Source organism: Salmo salar, chromosome 01 (genome assembly GCF_965601325.2).
Source record: "Salmo salar chromosome 01, fSalSal1, whole genome shotgun sequence".
Taxonomy (NCBI): domain Eukaryota; kingdom Metazoa; phylum Chordata; class Actinopteri; order Salmoniformes; family Salmonidae; genus Salmo; species Salmo salar.
Window position 1 is genome coordinate 29,540,653 of NC_138291.1, and position 20,791 is coordinate 29,561,443.

At 45.7% G+C, this 20,791-nt stretch overlaps 1 protein-coding gene across 3 annotated transcripts in view; it reads left to right on the top strand.

Annotated features, from left to right (window-relative positions):
- Positions 1 to 20,791, top strand: part of kif26ab (kinesin family member 26Ab) — a 124,306-nt gene that overhangs the window by 97,597 nt on the left and 5,918 nt on the right. For all 3 annotated transcript variants that reach the window (XM_014186901.3, XM_014186976.3, XM_014187072.3), the window contains 8 exons: positions 3,175 to 3,367; positions 7,773 to 7,982; positions 9,262 to 9,355; positions 9,901 to 10,163; positions 11,042 to 11,225; positions 14,822 to 14,981; positions 15,512 to 15,674; positions 16,754 to 20,030. In XM_014186901.3, the coding sequence (XP_014042376.3) occupies positions 3,175 to 3,367; positions 7,773 to 7,982; positions 9,262 to 9,355; positions 9,901 to 10,163; positions 11,042 to 11,225; positions 14,822 to 14,981; positions 15,512 to 15,674; positions 16,754 to 20,030 (4,544 nt within the window). The remainder of the gene's footprint in view (positions 1 to 3,174; positions 3,368 to 7,772; positions 7,983 to 9,261; positions 9,356 to 9,900; positions 10,164 to 11,041; positions 11,226 to 14,821; positions 14,982 to 15,511; positions 15,675 to 16,753; positions 20,031 to 20,791) is intronic.

Genomic DNA, 20,791 nt, shown 5'->3' on the forward strand with positions numbered 1-20,791 from the left:
ATCATAAACGTTGACAAAATACATAACAATTATTTTAAGAATTATAGATACAGTACTCTTTTATGCACCCGCTGTGTCGGATTTCAAAATAACTTTACGTAGAAAGCACATTGTTCAATATTCTGAGTACTGAGCCCCAAGCTATTCAGTTAGCCGTCCAGCCACGGCATCCACAAAACGCTGAAATATGTTCAAAATATTATCTTACATTTGCTGATCTTCGGCTGAATGCACTCGGAAGGTCTCCCACTTCCACAAGAAATGTTCATTTGTTCGATAAAGTCCATCATTTATGTCGAAATAAATCCGTTTTGATGGCGCGTCCAGATCACCATTCCAAAATGCATCTATCCACCGTCGACGAAAAGTTATAAAGTTCCCTCAGCGTTTGTAGAAACATGTCAAACCATGTTCACAATCAATCTTTAGGGTGTTATTATCGTAGAATTTCGATAATATTCCAACCGGACAATAGCAGATTCATTACAAAAGAAAAAGAAAATTGGCTAATCCTTCGTGAGCGCGGGCGAGGTAAGGCAATGACCCCAGGTTGACCACATACTGTTCCGGGTATTATTCAATCAAATTGTATTCAAGAAGCCTCAAACAAGGTTCTAATGACTGTTGACATCTAGTGGAAGCCTTAGGAAGTGCAATATGACATCACAGACACTGTAGTTTAGACAGAACATCATTTGAAATGACTACAGCCATCTGAGGTCAAACTTCCTGGTTGGATTTTTCTCAGGTTTTTGCCTGCCATATGAGTTCTGTTATACTCACAGACATCATTCAAACAGTTTTAGAAACGTCAGAGTGTTTTCTATCCAGATCTACTAATAATATGCATATCCTACCTTCTGAGTCTGAGTAGGAGGCAGTTTAATTTGGGTACATTTATCATCCGGCCGTGAAAATACTGCCCCCTATAGTGAAGAGGTTAAAAAAAAGTGGTGCGTGCATATGTATTCACCACCTTTGCTATGAAGCCCCGAAATAAGATCTGGTACAACAAATTACCTTCAGAAGTCACGTGATTAGTTAAATAAATCCACCTGTGTGCAATCTAAGTGTCACATGATCTGTCACATGATCTCAGTATATATACACCTGTTCTAAAAGGCCCCAGAGACTGCAACATCACTAAGCAAGGGGCACCACCAAGTAAGCAGCACCATGAAGACCAAGGAGCTCTCCAAACAGGTCAGGGACAAAGTTATGGAGCAGTACAGATCAGGGTTGGGTTATAAAAAAATATCCGGAACTTTAAATCACCATTAAATCCATTATTTAAAAAAATGAAAGAATATGGCATCCCAACAAATTTGCCAAGACAGGCCCGCCCACCAAAACTCACAGACCAGGCAAGGAGGGCATTAATCAGAGAGGCAACAAAGAGACCAAAGATAACCCTGAAGGAGCTGCAAAGCTCCACAGCGGAGATTGGAGTATCTGTCCATAGGACCACTTTAAGCTGTACACTCCACAGAGCTGGGCTTTTAAGAGTAGCCAGAAAAAAGCCATTGCTTAAAGAAAAAAAATAAGCAAACACATTTGGTGTTCACCAAAAGGCATGTGGGAGACTCCCAAAAAATATGGAAGAAGGTACTCTGGTCAGATGAGACAAAAATTTGAGCTTTTTGGCCATCAAGGAAAACGCTATGTCTGGCGCAAACCCAACACCTCTCATCACCCCAAACCCAACACCTTCATCGGCAGGGACTGGGAAACTGGTCAGAATTGAAGGAATGATGGATGGTGCTAAATACAGAGATATTCTTGAGGGAAACCTGTTTCAGTCCTCCAGAGATTTGAGACTGGGATGGAGGTTCACCTTCCAGCAGGACAATGACCCTAAACATACTGCTAAAGCAACACTCGAGTGGTTTAAGGGGAAACCTTTAAATGTCTTGGAATGGCGTAGTCAAAGTCCAGAACTCAATCCAATTGGGAATCTGTGGTATGACTTAAAGATTGCTGTACACCAGCAGAACCCATCCAACTTGAAGGAGCTGGAGCAGTTTTGACTTGAAGAATGGGCAAAAATCCCAGTGGCTAGATGTGCCAAGCTTATAGAGACATACCCCAAGAGACGTGAATAGTTATGCATGCTCAAGTTTTCTGTTTTGTCTTGTTTGTTTCGCAATAAAAAATATTTAGCATTTTCAAAGTGGTAGGCTTGTTGTGTAAATCAAATGATACAAACCCCCGAAAATATATTTTATTTCCAGGTTGTAAGGCAACAAAATAGGAAAAATGCGAAGGCTGGTGAATACTTTTGCAAGCCACTGTTTTTCTCACTCTCCTCACCAAGTCTGTCTATCAGGGGACTCAGTGAATGGGGGATCCAGGGATCAGTCATGTTTTTCATGGGACATGACCAGGGCCCCCCTAACAAGCTTCACCTATAATCCTGAGTAACATATGAAATAGCAGAACATTTCTTATCACAATCACTTCAATTCTATAATGAGAACAAACATTTCCATTGCCTGTAAGGCAACATTGTGCCAGCCATCCTTACCTGTCATGTTCCTGTCATGTCCTGTGTTGTTTGAAGAAGATACATGGATCCGTTTAGTGTACATTAGCACCATGACAACCACCAGCTGACCTACTAATAACACAGGTGTCATGGCGGCTTGTCTTATGTAGAAACCTGCAAAGCTCTGCTGCAGAATTGGGCTTGATTGTGTCTTTAGTTCCATAGCAGTGCGTTAGCAATTGCAGTGCTGAAATTAAAGCATTTGAGATGTTTATGTTTGTACTGTTTTGAATTGGATAACTGGAGCATTTTACAAAGCCTTGGCCATAGGTAGGGAGTGGGGAGTTGAAAGAGAGGTAGCGTTGGGAGTGGTGGCACAGCGCCCTTCTCCTGTCGACTTTGTTTACTTTGGCAAAGAGAAAAAGGAGCTTGTTGACCTTTCCGCTACAATCTCAGTGTGGCTTCTAAAGGCTCTGCACACCCTCACAAATGTCAACCCTGACCATTAAATCAATCAGCTGAATGATTATACAGCCTTCTCTCTGTTGGATACCTCACTATGAAAAAGATAAATGCCTGGTGGCTCCTATGAAGTTTATCTTCCTTCCTGCCCAGCACAATACAGATGACTGGCTAATGTGTATGTTTTTGAAGTTAGGCTGAAACCTTCTTGTGTTTGCTCCTCCCAGGGCAGCTCAGAAGCTGAACCTCTCGTCCAAGCGGAAGAAGCACCAGCCTCCCTCCCTGCTGCACCCTGGAGCCCAGGAGCCCTCCATCTACCCCACCAACTTCTGCGGCATCCTGCAGCTCTCGCCACCCCCCGCCCCACCATGCCTGCTCCGCGCTGTCTCAAAGGTCAAGGAGAACCCTGGGATGGGAAAAGTAAGGAGCAACAGGCATTACTTGTATACACAAACAGGCCTACAGTATGAACACACACGCATATGTTTATGATTGACTGACATTTAAATGGGAGAATGCACAGTGGCGACGCATTAGTACATAGACAGCCAGTCGTCTGGCCCAGTCCATACAGATGCAGACAGATAAGCCTGCTGGAATGTCATGAATTCACTCAGTTTGTTATGGCCGCATTCCTCCCTCTGAATGGACTACAGTTTGTGAGGGAAAGAAAACACAACACTTGAATCCAATTCACTTAACCAGAGTCAGATGAACTTGTGGATACCATTTTTATGTCTATGCTTGCAGTATTAAGAAAGTTAGCGGTAGTTTCGAGAGTCAATGCTAACTAGCATTAGCTCACTGAATGGAAGTCTACTGTTATAGTAGCAATGCTACTGTACCTGAAGGAAGTTTCGCTAACTTCCTTCATACTGCATGCAGCGACATAAAAATGGTATCCACAAGTTCATCTGACTGTGGGTAAGTAGGACAATGACAGAATCTCACAGTATCCATTTAAAAGTTAAAAGTTTGCAAACATTACTACAGCGTATTCCAATATTCATTCCAATGTTCTTACACATCACTGCATTTTTTTATAGTTCTATTGCCCAGTATTGGCTACTTTTTGTATATAAAGCAGTTCTTCAGAGACTCTCCCACTACCCCAGCTCACGTATCAACTGAAGATCAAGCAATTTTCAGACCCACTCTTTGGACTGGATGGTTCTAGAGGTCCCGTGGTTCTAGAGGTCCCGCGGGTGTCCACTGATCTGGGGAAAAATTATTTTAGTTTTATGCACCCAGCTCATGGAATAGGCTTCAAGCCACCTTGAAATTAGACTCGTTGGTCTCCATTGGACAGTTTAGATGGAGTTTAAGGTAAGTGATATGTGAGAGTTGTTTGTTCTGATGAATCTTGTTGTATGTATTGTATTGATATTATTTATTGTATGTTCATGTTCACAGGGCTCCCTTGCAAATGAGAGCCTGGTCTCAATGGTGACCCAACCTGTTTAAATAAAAGTTAAATACAATTCCTGCTAGCTGCGTTCCATAAACCTCTTGATGAAATCGAGCAGGATGGCGATGATTGGTCTGTCAATAGCGTTAGTGCTGTATAAACACACCCTTCCTCTAGGGTTTATTGGGTATTGTTTGCTGGGCTGAGATCCTGTATTTACATAGCAGAAGAAGTCCCCTAACAAGATTAGGTCCCACCTGGTTGGGAAGTTGTTGCTTACTCTGCCAAATTTCCACACCATTGACAAATTGTTCCATATTGTGAATCTCACTTCATAAAACACCAGCATTATTAACAAGCTTCCTCTCCCTCCACCTTTTACTGAGCTAGACATTATGTATGTGACAACCACAGGGTTGTTTTGAAAAGGAAAATCAGCTTGTTTACAGCATTGTTCTGAGTTTATAACCTCAGGTTACCTCTTCATTAACTAAGCTGTTATGGGAAACTCAATCTCTGTCATTGTGTCTCAGACAGTACTGCAGTTTGGAGTCACCTGGTTCAGACAACCAAGAGTTCACTGCTGTGAAACAATGCATGTTTGAGGAACCACAGCCAACACGATTTGAGTTGCCAACATTCTTTTGTCTACGGTAGACAATTCATCCCAGCTCCTTTCCCCCTAATCTACAGTATGCATTTTCTGTGGTCAAGAATTGACTGAAACACTGAGAGGCATAGGTGATGTTTTGTTATGCATTTATTTAAGACACACATGTCTATCCATGTGTAGTTGATGTCATTGCTGACCCAGGCGATGTGTCAAGTGGAGGGTTTGGACATGAGGAGGGGTGGCTGCTGGGGTAAAATCCCAGCTAATGGATTTCTTGGTGGGATCAAGACATAGGAGAACAGGGCCATTAGCAGAGGGGCCCGAGGTGTTAAAATGCAGCAGAGGCTCCAGACGATCCTCACCGGCCACTGGTATCACATCTCTGCCAATGTAAATATAGAAGCTCTAGACATTAGCTATTGCTCCCCCGCCCGGTTGGTGGGCCGGCCAGGCTCAGCAGTCATATATGGAAACCTGTTTAAATGTAATTTGCTTAACATATGTACACGTCAGTCATGATAACAGACCCCCATGGAGCACAAAGAGTTTGCACTCAGCTGCCGGAAAGCCAGAGAGGAATTCCCTCTGTGGCAGAATGGGATCGCCACCACACATTGTTCCTTAACGCCAGAGCCAGGATTTGTGGCAATATTTATAAACAAGCCAGGGGAAGAATGGGCCTTTTGTGTGTGCACGGATGGCACAGGAGAGACACACAGAGGATGAAAGGACCAGCCCTGTGTCAGTTTTGCTGCCTTTGCAGAAAGGGGAGGTGGGGGAACAGTTAGAGTTGTATCGGCAGCCTCATATCGCACAGCCTCTCACTGGCATCATAGTCGTTTTTGTGTGATGTTTTTTAAAATATTTTTATTATCCCAGGTTTAATTTGTTATCAATGCATGGTTGTTAAAGCTCGAGCTGTTTGTAACCATGGAGGACGAGGAGAAGTGTGCCGATGCACTTGTTTAGTGGATTGACTACCACTATGCTAAACCCTAAACACACTGAGCTGTCAGGGAGGAGAAACACCACTATCCATTCCTCTTCCTGGCAACACAGATGTTTATGTCTCCTGTCTGTCATCCTACAAGATAGTCAAGGTTGAGTTTTCACAATCAAATGTTGACAGAATGAATGAGGATGTTTTTCTTATCAGAGGAACTATCCACTCCTACCTGTTCTTTATAAATGGTGTTGCAGTTGTCATAGAATAAAAAAGGTGTGATTGTGTTTGAGGAGGCTTGGCAGGAAGAATGACAGATGAAAACACACACACACACCACACACACACACACACACACACACACACACACACACACACACACACACACACACACACACACACAGCTTGCATATAACGTGGTGTGCATGCAGATGAAACCTTACTCCACTTTCTCCAGTTCAGGAAGTACCATCAGACACAGCTGGCAGAATGGCTCTGCAACTCATGGCCATAACATAGTTACAACATTAGACTAGAGGAGACATGTCATGGCCATAACATAGTTTCAACATTAGACTAGAGGAGATGTGCCATGGTCATAACATAGTTACAACATTAGACTAGAGGAGACATGTCATGGCCATAACATAGTTTCAACATTAGACTAGAGGAGATATGTCATGGCCATGACATAGTTACAACATTAGACTAGAGGAGACATGTCATGTCCATAACGTAGTTACAACATTAGACTAGATGAAACATGTCATGGCCATAACATAGTTACAACATTAGACTAGAGGAGACATGTCATGGCCATAACATAGTTTCAACAACATTAGACTAGAGGAGACATGTCATGGCCATAACATAGTTTCAACATTAGACTAGAGGAGATATGTCATGGCCATAACATAGTTACAACATTAGACTAGAGGAGACATGTCATGGCCATAACATAGTTACAACATTAGACTAGAGGAGTCATGTCATGGCCATAACATAGTTACAACATTAGACTAGAGGAGATGTGCCATGGTCATAACATAGTTACAACATTAGACTAGAGGAGACATGTCATGGCCATAACATAGTTACAACATTAGACTAGAGGAGACATGTCATGGCCATAACATAGTTTCAACATTAGACTAGAGGAGACATGTCATGGCCATAACATAGTTTCAACATTAGACTAGAGGAGACATGTCATGGCCATAACATAGTTTCAACATTAGACTAGAGGAGACATGTCATGGCCATAACATAGTTGCAACATTAGACTAGAGGAGACATGTCATGGCCATAACATAATTACAACATTAGACTAGATGAGACTATATGTTCCCATGTTGCAGAGCTGCAGTCAGAGTTGTTCTTGGTCCAGAGAGCAGCCTGCTGGTTGGATAATCCCTCAGCATGGTGGGCCGCTCAGAGTCACAGTCATTTAAGGGCACATATTACATTCACTGTTATGATTTACAATATCATCCTTACATTAACACCATTAGGCCCATGTGTTGACCCACGAGTGGCAGCTTAAATTGCAATGGTGGTCCATTTGTCAGGGGTAACCTTTGTCTCCATGGTAACAGGCACTGTTGTGTCCATCATCGTTGACTTGATGGAAATTATGCTTATCAAGATTCAGCGTTGCCATGTGATTTCAAGATGTCCATTTTCTCCCCACTACAAATTCCTGCTATGTCCCCTGTAGCTCTATGTGTGTATCATGTTAGCTATTTTATGTGCCTGCTTTATCTGTGTTTAATGTGTGTTTTTTCACCATATGTTTGCTTAAATGTATGTTCTTTGCTCTCTCTCTCCCTCCACTCTCCTCTCCTCTCTCCTTGTGTTGCAGGTAAAAGTGATGATGCGTATCTGCCCCTCCCTGGAGGCTCCTGATTCGTCAGAGTCCATGTCCTTCCTGAAGGTGGACCCCAGGAAGAAGCAGCTGACCCTTTACGACCCCTCGGTCAACGACCGCGCCAACTCAGGGCACAGGAGAGCCACCGTGGCCGTCCCAAAGATCTTCGCCTTCGACGCAGTGTTTACCCAGGATGCCTCTCAAGTAAGGACCAAGCAATTCAGGAGTCTGTGTGTGTGTGTGTGTGTGTGTGTGTGTGTGTGTGTGTGTGTGTGTGTGTGTGTGTGTGTGTGTGTGTGTGTGTGTGTGTGTGTGTGTGTGTGTGTGTGTGTGTGTGTGTGTGTGGTTGTAGGGGAGCACTCTTTCAAGGGTAGGAGGATATCTTCATGCTGGCTGGGTGCAGTCCAGGGGCTTAGTAGAAAAATGCCTGTCTTTGGTTGGGGGCATTCTTCCCATTATGGGCCCTCAACAGCTGGCCCTTAAGTCTGGGGAATTAATTGAATTCAGTCCGGTTATATCTAACTTCTCTTCTCCCAGTCCAGACCTTATAGTCTATTCGAGCCATGCCCAAATTAAGATCAAAATGGAAGGGCCAGACATTGAGGACATGTAACATCCAGACAAAAATTTTCCATAGAGGTCTGTTTAGAAACATTTGTCAACAAAACCATTGAGATTTCCATTGATCACTCAGTATCTTCTGAACTGATTGTTGAAGAGATGAGATCTAGCAGTGAGGCAACATGCTGTTAGTACCTACTAAAAAGGGAACATGAACCATCGACTCAAGCTTTGTGTTGCTCCCCATAGAGCATACAATCTTTAGGTTTGAGAAGCTGAACCATTAGGGATCTCATCAAGCATTGGTAGAGTCAGTAGCTACAGGGTCTACAGCATGGGTCAGTGTCTCCACAGTGGGGGTAAGGTTCAGAGCTTCCTCCATCAGATACATCTCCTCCACAGTAAGCCAGCTGATATGAGCTGATAGCCCTGCTCCTGCTCCAGTAAGGCAGACTGAGACGAGGCTGCTAGATTGTGCCGCTGGGACCACACTGCTGGCGGCTAACAGTAACAGAAAGCTGTTCTGCAGTAAGAGGCCTTGTTATCTGTGTTATGTATGGGAGGAGATCTCTGTCTGCAGCAGAAGCCTTGCCCCCAGTGGAGCCATGGTGGTGAAACAGATTGTAAAGATGAGCCACACATTGCAGCATTTGTTCGTTTTGACGATGCCCTCTGAATCTGTGATCAGAGCCTGTCTTCCTGATACTCCTCCTGTGTTTGATAGCTAGAATAATGTTTTTGTAGAAATAATTGGGAATTCTCAAATAGAAAATACTTTGTACGTGTATGTGTTTGGCAATGACTTGATATTTCCTATTATGTTGGAATGTACACAATTCTAAAAGGGGAATGGCAGATATGCGCTCTTTAACCACTCCATCTCTCTCTATCTATCTCTCTCTTTTGCCCACTCTCCTTGCAGGCAGAGGTGTGCTCAGGGACAGTGTCTGAGGTCATCCAGTCTGTGGTGAACGGTGCGGACGGTTGCATCTTCTGCTTTGGGCATGTCAAGCTTGGTAAGCAAGCCCCGCTACTCAACTGAAAACTGGCAAAAGGACTTTGTTAGACAAAGAAAAGTCTCCCTTTATCGGTTTGATGCCCACATTCACAAATGGATTAGTGGTGCAGTGGAGTGGGCTGTGGAGAAAATAAGACAGTGGGGAGGGGCTAGTGAGAGATGGTGGGGGCTGGAGGGAGAGAGACTTCTATATAGAGGCTGCAGGGAACAGTCTTGAATTAAAACCACTGTAATTCACCTGGACTCTTCACCCAGTCTGGGTGAAAAGTCTAATTGAGTCACCCTTTTCTTCTCCACTGTGCTCATCCTCCAGGGATTGCTCCTTGAATCACCCCCTTCGTAAGTTCTTAGAGATACAGTACATTCCCAATCAACAGGTGTAATGCATTTTCCTCTCCTCTACACATTCCAGACAGTATTACTAGTATTTCTTAGTTTATCGGAGGGAAATTAGCAGCAGGCTGCAGCCAACAGCACAGGACTTGTATATTAATATCTCCATCCCCCTTCCCCGCCGCCTCTCACCCTCTCCTCCGTCTCCAGGCAAGACATTCACCATGATTGGCAAAGATGGCTCCACCCAGAACCTCGGCATCGTGCCCTGCGCCATCTCCTGGCTCTTTAAGCTCATCAACGAGCGTAAGGAGAAGACGGGCACGCGCTTCTCTGTCCGTGTCTCTGCCGTGGAGATCTGTGGGAAGGACGAGGCGCTGAAGGACCTTCTGTCTGAGGTGTCCACGGGAAGCGTTCAGGACGGACAGTCCCCAGGGGTCTACCTGCGTGAGGACCCTATCTGTGGCACTCAGGTGAGGAAAAAAGGTGGCCAGACGCGTGCCTGATTTCCTCCCTTTCTTTGTTCTCACTCTCTATTTACTCACTCTCTGTCTCTCTCTCTCTGTCTGGTATATATTAGTGTCTGTGTATTGATCTGATTCTCACTACTACCTACCTCTGTCTACCCCAAAGATTATCTGTTTTCTTTCATATCTCAGGTCTTTCCTCTGTGTAATCTGATCCCATATTTCACTGTTTTACCTATCTCAATAATCCCTGCGCTATATTCTCACCAAAGCCATCCACAATATCGCTGTCTTTCTTCATACCTTTTTATTAACTCCCCTGTCAGCAGGCTTGAGCATCTATTACTCCTGCATTAGCTCTGGCCCTCTGGATAGCAATGGGACTAATTGGGGGGGTGGGGGGGATTTGAAGACACTGACAGGTGTTGCCGTCAGATGTTGTTTTTTGGGCTCTGTGTGGACCGTGACCTCAAAGGCTGCCTGGAGTCCTGTGAAGCTCCTCAAGGCTTCTCCTCCAACCACGTGATGTGGGCCTCCTACTAGATGCCCCCCTCCCCCCTCTTTCCTCCCATTCCCTACTCCCCCCTCTCCATACCCCACCACCACAACATCCGTGTGGAGGGAAGTGCCCCTGCCTCCTGCTCCTCCATTACCTTCCATAATCCCCTCCCTCTGTGTGCATACCTGTTTCTTTAATTGCCCCCAAGACACAATCTAATGGGTAAGAAATGTGTGCCTAGGTCCAATTACCTGGCTATCCTCTCTCTCTCCTCTTTCTCTTTCCTTCCTCCGATTCCTCCGACTCTTTTTCTAACCCCATACTCTCTCCTTCTCTTTATCCCCCCCCCCCTTACCCTTACCTCGCCTCTCTCTTCCCCCCTCAGCTCCAGAACCAGAGTGAGCTCCGCGCCCCCACGGCAGAGAAGGCAGCCTTCTTCCTGGACGCGGCCATCGCAGCACGCAGCACCAGCAGGCCCGACTCAGATGAGGAGGAGAGACGCAACTCTCACATGCTGTTCACATTGCATATCTACCAGTACCGCATGGAGAAGAGCGGCAAGGGAGGCAGTGAGTACAACTGCTACTACTTCTACAGGTAGTCTAGCAGTTAAGAGTGTTAGGCCAGTAACCGAAAGGTCACTGGTTTGATTCCCCAAGCCGGCAAGGTGGAAAAATCTGCCGCTCTGCCCTTGAGCAAGACAGTTAACCCCCAACAACAACCCCGGGCACCGATGATGTCAATTAAGGCAGCCTCATGCATCTCTATGATTCAGAGGGGTTGGGTTAAATGCGGAAGACACATTTCAATTGAATGCATTCAGTTGTGCAACTGACTAGGTATCCCTTTTACTACCACTACTACACTAAGCATATCTATCATTACTACATGATTTGAGGCGCTCTCTGATCTCTAGTGTCACTCTGTGTGTTTTTGACAGTGATGGTGTCGTATTTTCATTCATCATTCTACTATACTATTTATCATTAACCCATTCGATTCAACAAATGCTCTGGCCTTTTCGATTCATCCTCCAGAGATGAATGCACTGAACCATATTTCTGCACATGAACAGAATTTTTTTTCTTCCACTGGCTGATTACGGACTTAATCAAGTAAAAGAAATGACCAAGAATTGAATGATGACTTTATTATGCCTTAATGATAGTGTTAATTAGCAGATGTAATTCCCCCCATCAGTTCTGCTGCTGATAATGGTAGTTCTACAGATATCTGTGCTGTCAGAGATTACCATCATAGCCATAGGAGACTGTACTGCACTGGGCTAGATGGTGGATAAAGCCGCAATAAATCTGAATGGATAACAAGCCTCCAGCCTCTCATTTGGAATGTTTATGGATGGGTGAAAAAAATAGACTTGTTTGCATTCATGGGTTGTGCTTAGCGGAACGAGAGCGTGGATTTGAAGCACACAATTTCTAAGTCTTGCTGACAAGAGTTTAATGGTTCGCCGCTGCCGCCTAATCCCCCGGGAGGCTGAAAAGATTTGTCATGGGACTTCGGATCCTCAAAAAGTTCTACAGCTGCAACATTGAGAGCATCTTGACTGACTGCATCACTGCTTGGTATAGCAACTGCACCACCCTCAGTCACAAAGTGCTACACAGGGTGATGCAGACAGCCCAGTATATCATTGGGGCCGAGCTCCCTGCCATCCAGGACCTCTACAGTGAGGGAAAAAAGTATTTGGTCCCCTGCTGATTTTGTACGTTTGCCCACTGACAAAGAAATGATCAGTCTGTCATTTTAATGGTAGGTTTATTTGAACAGTGAGAGACGGAATAACAACAAAAAAATCCAGAAAGACGCATGTCAAAAATGTTATACGGTGAGGGAAAAAAGTATTTGATCCCCTGCTGATTCTGTATGTTTGCCCACTGACAAAGAAATGATCAGTCTATAATTTTAATGGTAGGTTTATTTGAACAGTGAGAGACAGAATAACAACAAAAAAATCCAGAAAAACGCATGTCAAAAATGTTATAAATTGATTTGCATTTTAATGAGGGAAATAAGTATTTGACCCCTCTGCAAAACATGACTTAGTACTTGGTGGCAAAACCCTTGTTGGCAATCATAGAGGTCTGACGTTTCTTGTAGTTGGCCACCAGGTTTGCACACATCTCAGGAGGGATTTTGTCCCACTCCTCTTTGCAGATCTTCTCCAAGTCATTAAGGTTTCGAGGCTGACATTTGGCAACTCGAACCTTCAGCTCCCTCCACAGATTTTCTATGGGATTAAGGTCTGGAGACTGGCTAGGCCACTCCAGGACCTTAATGTGCTTCTTCTTGAGCCACTCCTTTGTTGCCTTGGCCGTGTGTTTTGGGTCATTGTCATGCTGGAATACCCATCCACGACCCATTTTCAATGCCCTGGCTGAGGGAAGGAGGTTCTCACCCAAGATTTGATGGTACATGGCCCCGTCCATCGTCCCTTTGATGCGGTGAAGTTGTCCTGTCCCCTTAGCAGAAAAACACCCCCAAAACATAATGTTTCCACCTCCATGTTTGACGGTGGGGATGGTGTTCTTGTGGTCATAGGCAGCATTCCTCCTCCTCCAAACATGGCGAGTTGAGTTGATGCCAAAGAGCTCCATTTTGGTCTCATCTGACCACAACACTTTCACCCAGTTGTCCTCTGAATCATTCAGATGTTCATTGGCAAACTTCAGACGGGCATGTATATGTGCTTTCTTGAGCAGGGGGACCTTGCGGGCGCTGCAGGATTTCAGTCCTTCACGACGTAGTGTGTTACCAATTGTTTTCTTGGTGACTATGGTCCCAGCTGCCTTGAGATCATTGACAAGATCCTCCTGTGTAGTTCTGGGCTGATTCCTCACCGTTCTCATGATCATTGCAACTCCACGAGGTGAGATCTTGCATGGAGCCCCAGGCCGAGGGAGATTGACAGTTCTTTTGTGTTTCTTCCATTTGTTATTCTGTCTCTCACTGTTCAAATAAACCTACCATTAAAATTATAGACTGATCACTTTGTCAGTGTACAAAATCAGCAGGGGATCAAATACTTTTTTCCCTCACTGTATATCAGGTCAGAGGCCCGAAAAATGGCCAAAAACTCCAGCCACCCAAGCCAAAGACGGTTCAGTCTGCCAAACAGTACTCTCGCACCAACAGGCTCCGAAACAGCACTACCCACAAGACCGCTAAATATCTTACACTGACACAGAAACTACACACACCTCACTAACATAATTTTTTTTTATTTGACCATTTTTTAACTAGGCAAGACAATTAAGAATACTTTCTTATTTTCAATGACAGCCTTGGAACAGTGGGTTAACTGCCTTGTTCAGTGGCAGAACAACAGATTTTTACATTGTCAGCTCAGGGATTCGATCTTGCAACCTTTCAGTTACTAGTCCAAAATTCTAACCACTAGGCTACCTGCCACCCCATACCAACACACAACACACACACACTTTTACACTCATCATATGCTGTTGCTACTCTGTTCTTTATTTTACTCTTATTATTATCTATCCGGATGCCTAGTCACTTTACCCTGCCTTTATGTACATATCAACCTCAAATACTTCATACCCTGCACATTGATCTGGTACTCCCTGTATATAGCTTAATTCTTGTGTAAAGGCTCTTTTAAGCAAGCATTTCACAGTTAAGTCTACACTTGTTATGTTTGATTTGACTAGATTTTAATCTGAAATAAAATATCAGTGACCTACATTACAATGTTCTGCCCCTCTGCTGAAAAACATTTTGAGAAATTCTGCTCCCCTTCCGTCTAAACTGAATCAATGTATACTTTTGCTTTCATAGCACAGCCCCCCAAACTAGTCATCATCTCCAATGACTATTTAGGTACAAAATACAGAGATTGTCCTCCTTTGTTTTGTATTTATGTGACAACAAGATACTTTTATGTGTCTGGAACGTTATTACCTGTCTGTTAAACTGAGACAATCTCAGCCCAGATTTGAATCACTTCAGACCGAGAGGCTTACTCATGAATAAATCAGACTGCCATGTCTGGTCTGGTCTGGGCTGTGCCACTCCTGCCTGTAAGGCACAGCAGCAGCATGTGGGAACCCCTCAGAGGGAGTGTCTGACTGTGTCTCTGCTGAGATATAACCTCACCTGGCTCTTCCTCCTGTGTCATCTACAGTGTCGGGCGGACGGAGCAGGCTGCACCTCATAGACTTGGGGAGCTGTGAGAAGGTCCTCAGTAAGAGCCGAGACGGAGGGGGAGGCCTGTGTCTGTCTCTCACCGCACTGGGAAACGTTATCATGGCTTTAGCCAATGGAGCTAAACACGTACCTTACAGGTAGGGAAACTAGTACTGAACTTTCTGTCTATACCTTAAATATATAATATGCAAAGGAGTCGAGTCATGTAATGAAAATGTTCGAGACAAGTTTATGCAAGTACATTTAACTTTACTATCAAGGCTGTGTTTATCTAGCGTGCTATAGACTTAAAGAAATATCTCAGTCTCCGCTATGTAGTTTGCTACACTATGGAATCAGAAAGGAGGTGAAGAGATAGAACGTTTAATTTGGGGAATGCATTGCAGACAAAGTGTGAAATGGGGAAAGCGAGCTAAAACTGGAGGAAATATACTGTAAAAGGAGTGTTCAGCTTAGAACCCGAGATAACAGTCGAAGAACCAGTTGTTCCAAATGTGATATTAAAAAGATCTCTGGCAACCCAGACTAATATAAGGCGTAGAGAACCGTGGTTGAACGTAAACCGACACTGATATAAGGCACTGAAACATCCTGCCGTTTCCTGAGCAGTGATGATGATGATGATGATGAAGATGATGATGATAGTGTGTGAACGTATCATCTCTAGGGACAGCAAACTGACGATGCTGCTGAGAGAGTCGCTGGGGAACATTAACTGCAGAACTACAATGATCGCCCACATCTCTGACTCCCCTGCCAACTACACTGACTCCCTCACCACTATCCAGCTGGCCTCACGCATCCACCGCATGAGGAAGAAGAAGTCCAAGGTCTGTGTCTGGACTTGCAGAGCTTTCAGTATCATACATTGTTTACATTGAGTAAGAGACATGGGTATTCTCCATTTGAACAGTAGCATATTTCGATGTACAGGGAACTGTTTTGGTAAGGGAAAGCCATAGATTGTCACAGTTATAATAAGTATTTAGTGATCTCAAGAGTGTATTACAGTGACTTTATTAGCAGAAGTTGCACTGTTCACCATTTCATGTAGTAGCCTATTCGTAACTGAGATCTTGAAAAAGCTATTCCCACTTTACTGTAAATTGGAGGCCATGGTATGAAATGAATCAGGGCCTCTCTTAATGCAAGGTTATTAATTCCATAATTCAGAGTTCGTTTTTCTTCCTTGCTCAACACATAATCATGTAATCAATAGGGCTCCCTAACAGGGTTGGGCTCAATTTCAATTTAAGGCGGTCAATTCAGGAAGTAAACTGAAATTGCAATTCAATGATTGAAAAAATCTGCATACATTTTTACTGACTTCTCAATTAACTGAAAAGGAGAAGCTATTTATGTAAAAAGTTAGAAGAATGTGGGATTTTAAATTTAAATCACTTCCTGAATTGACTGCCTTCCATTAGAATTGATCCCAACCCTGCTGCCTTAGGATGTGTGTAATGCATGCCTTCGGATTCAGGAAATATATACTCCAGATAATTAGGTGTAATGACAGCATGTATTTATTTAGCATCTGTCTTCGGCGTAATTATAATGCATTCTACGCACACTGATTCATATTATTGACATTAATTTCAGTGTGCCTATTGATGTTCATGTGTAACCTTTAAATGTATGGACTGGCAATTTCAAAGTAATTTATATTTGCCTTACGATGTATTCCACCGTGAATTCATTATGTGATTGAATTAACTGTAAATCTACAGCAGGAAATGGGAAAATGGTGGAGAAAATTATATAGACTTTTTCAATAAGTCTAAAGTAATAATGTTATGTCTTGAACATGTGAATTATGCAGAAAGTCTAAGTATGTAGCGCATTCATGTGCTAAGCACATTTCCTATATACACTGTTTTGTAAGTCTCTGTACGTTTCTGTGTTGTAGTATGCATCCAGTTCCTCTGGAGGGGAGAGCTCCTGTGAGGAGGGGAGGATCCGTCGGCCACCTCACCTCAGACCCTTCCACCCCCGGACGGTGGCCCTGGACCCGGACCTGCCCTCCCTGCTCAGCGACCCAGACTACTCCTCCAGCAGCGAACAGTCCTGTGACACCGTCATCTATGTGGGGCCGGGGGGCGCCGCCATCTCAGACCGGGAGCTGAGTGACAACGAGGGCCCCCCCACCTTCGTTCCCATCATCCCCTCCCTGAACAGGAAGCGGTCTGGGAAGGATGGCCCCCTGGACAGGGATCACTTCTTCAAGTGCAACACGTTTGCTGAGCTACAGGAGCGCCTGGAGTGTATCGATGGCAGCGAGGAGCCTACAGCGTTTGTTGGAGAGGGCAGGGGAAGTCAGGCCAGCCCCAAGATGGACTGCAAAGCAAAGGAATGCCCTGGCTCTGTTTCCCCAAAGACTGTAACTAAAGCCTCGTCCTCCCAGGACAACATATCACCTAAACTTGCTCCTAAATCTGTAGCCACTCCTCCATCCAGTAGCCCCCATATCAGCCCTTCTAAGTCTAAACTGGAACATTCCAGAGGGGTGTCACAGAGCATATGTAGAACAAGTGCTGATGGTGAGAAGGTGATGACGTCAGAGAGCAGAGCAAGCCCAATCAAACAGGGTATGGCCACGGTGCCAGTCTCTGAGCCAGTAGTACGGGAGAAGGTTTACTTCAACAAGAAGCCCTTACCCAAGCCTGCTCCCCCTCCCCCACAGCAGAGAGATTCACGCAGGGGCAACGGAGAGGCAGAGGAGAGGTCCCCTACTAGAATGCCCCCTGTGGGAATGAGCCATCAGGTTGGAAAACAGGGAGAATCTGGGGACCCTTTCCTTGATAGGACCCAGACCAGGGGACCTGTAGAGGTGTGCCAGCTACGCTCCACCCTGAGAGAGAGGTGCCTGGACAGGGACATCCTCCGGGCTACGGTCACCCTGCAGCAGCCTGTAGAGCTGAACGGAGAGGATGAGCTGGTGTTCACTGTGGTGGAGGAGCTGTCCATCGGCAGCATCATAGACAACGGGCGGCCCTCCAGCATCATCAGCTTCAACAGCGACTGCTCCCTGCAGGCCCTTGCCTCTGGCTCCCGGCCCGTCAGCATCATCAGCAGCATCAACGACGAGTTTGACGCCTACACATCTGCTGTGGGGGGTGAAGAGGTCAACATCGAGGTGCTCACCCCCTTACAGGATGACTCATTTGTGTGTGTGGGCAGCAGGGGCTCGTCCATCAGCTCCTGGCTCAGCGAGGTCAGCGTCTGTACTCTGGAGAGTGAAAGGGTACACTCTGCAGACGTTTTCCTCCCACAGACTAAGCACATCGGCCCAGACGGCATCTTCTACCTGGATTCCCTGGGTATGTTCCACTGTGAATCATCCCGAAGGGATGCCAAGAACTCCCTGAACGACAGTGGCTTTAGCTTTTCTGAACTGGACAGTGACAGTGCAGCATCTAGCAAACTGTCCCTGACAAAGTGCCCTCTGTCTCCCGAGTCAACCAAAGGATCCCTCAGATTCCCATCCAAAACAGCTAAAGTTAACTCTCTCAGCTCCTCCTCCCAGCCCTCCCAGGGCCCTTACATAGTCCACTCCAGTCTTCCCAGGAAAGTAAAACCTACCTCATCAATTGCCTATAGTAGCAGCAGCAGTCGTGAACCACAGAGACAGGAAGTCAAGCAGGAGGACCCCTGGCAGCGCATCGTCAACCCCTCTGAACCTCAACTTCCAGACTCCAGCGCCACCAGCAAGCTCCCCAGAACCCCAGTAAGTGGCATTCCCTGCCGCAAAGCTGGTGTTGTCAACAGCAATGGTCTATCTCGCCCACCCAAGGTGCAGGGTTCTACCTCAGCCCAGAGGGTGGTGGACGGCTGTGAGAAGTCCACCAGTAAGAAAGTGGAGCCCCCCAGCAAGATGCCTCAGCTCAGACGAGGGGCCACCACCCTGGGCACTGTGCCTGTCATCCACGTCTCCCCAGAGACCAAGGCCACAACCAAGAACATCATCACCACAACCAACATTCTCAAGTTCTCCTCTCTGGGGAAGAATGGAAAGGCAAATGGGCAGCAAGCCAGCATGCTCCCCAAACCTGGTGGTACCTCACCTCCTCCACCTCCAGTGCGCAAGTCCAGTCTGGATCAGAAAAACAGACCTCTGCTGCCCCAAAGTGCATTAAAGTCTGCGTACGGGGAAGCAGGGAGGCCCAAACTTACCAGGGGGACGGTGTCAGAGGATGAACTAGAGATCCGCTGCAGAGGAGACTCCAACAGCCTCAAAATCTCCAGCCTCAGAGGTGACTACACCCCGGCCAAAGCCACATCCAGTCTGAGGGCCAGAGGAGATGCTAGTCGGCAGCATTACGGCAGTCAGATGTCTCTGGAAAGGTGTGACAGCATGTCAATGGTGGGCTCCAAGCCCACTCTCAGTCGAGAAAACAGTGGAGCCAGCCTGGGCTGCAGCAAGTCCAGCAGATCCATTCCCAGATTCGGTGTACCAAACTCAACCAGCTCTCCCATTGCTACATCCCCAACTTCCCCCTGTTGTGCTACAGGTGCTCTAGGTAAACCTGGGCAGGTCAAAAGTAGTGTTAACCCCAGAGCGCTAGGAGCGGTCAATGGAAGTAAGGCCCGTTCGTTGTCAGCGAGCAACTCTAAGGGCCTGAGCTCCTCCACCAAGTCCCTGGCAGCTCCAGCCACCAGGAACCCCAATGCCAACCTTCCCCCGACTGGCAAGACCTCCGCCCCACGAGCCAACGCAGCCGTCAGCAGCAAGCCTGGCCGGGGGACTATCATGGGCACCAAGCATGCTATGCGGGCAGCCAACAGCCGGGTCAGTGAGCTGGCAACAGGCAGCACATCAGGCAAACACCTGAGGGGCTCAGGGGACTCTGACAGTGGTAATGACAGTGGGGTGAACCTGAGTGATGACAAGTCCCCCGTGGCCATGCTGCCCTCCCCCTACAGTAAGATCACAGCCCCCAGAAGGCCACAGCGCTACAGCAGTGGCCATGGCAGTGACAATAGCAGTGTTCTGAGTGGAGAGCTGCCCCCAGCTATGGGCCGCACAGCCCTGTTCTACCACAGCGGGGGCAGCAGTGGTTATGAGAGCATGATCCGGGACAGCGAGGCCACAGGCAGCGCCTCCTCTGCACACGACTCAATGAGTGAGAGTGGAATGTCCTCCTCAGGCCGCCCCAGGACATCCAAATCCCCCAAGAAACGCAATGGTAATAGCTCTGAATCTGTATACATCATTATGCATTATCTATCTGATAATATCCTGAACAACAGCGTACTGTAGGTGTAGTCTAGGAATGAATTGAGGCATTCAAAAATTTGAAAGTTCTATAAAATCCCAAGAATTACTCAGGTCCTTTTCCAAGTTGTCTTGTTTAAGCCCAGTCTTTGTTGTTATTTACAATGTCAAACAGTCCACTTGTTAAATAATGGATAAGGTTGTTCAGGTAGGTCATAATTCTAACTGTTTCTACCACTCCTCAATAATGCCTATTGTCTAAATGTCACACAGCACGTCTATAAATACCCCTGATTGCTGTGCAGATCAGCTTAGACAATCTCTTGTTAAGCTTTGTTAAGTGTCAAGGTTCACTGCTGTTGACTTTAACTAGAAAGTGTCATGCTGAAAGCAGACTGAGTGGTGTTCCCATCTGAAATAAGAAATACATTTCTACAGATCTACTGAATGAAGTAGTATGCCAGAGAAGTATAGCACAGAATCTCCAAACAACATCAAGGACAAACTGTCGCTTTCCCCAACTCCCCCAGGAAATCTTGTACCTCATCAATCTAACTTTTTAAAATGTGATTCTTATAGTTGGTTTTGTCACCTTTCTGATTCAGCAAAAATTAGATGACTTTGAACTCAGTTGAACAGCAGCAGAATCTTCCACTTGTTCCAGCTCTCTTAGATTTATGCAGTCAATCTTTTAAATTCATATTGTTTGGTAGGGATTTAAAATATACAGTG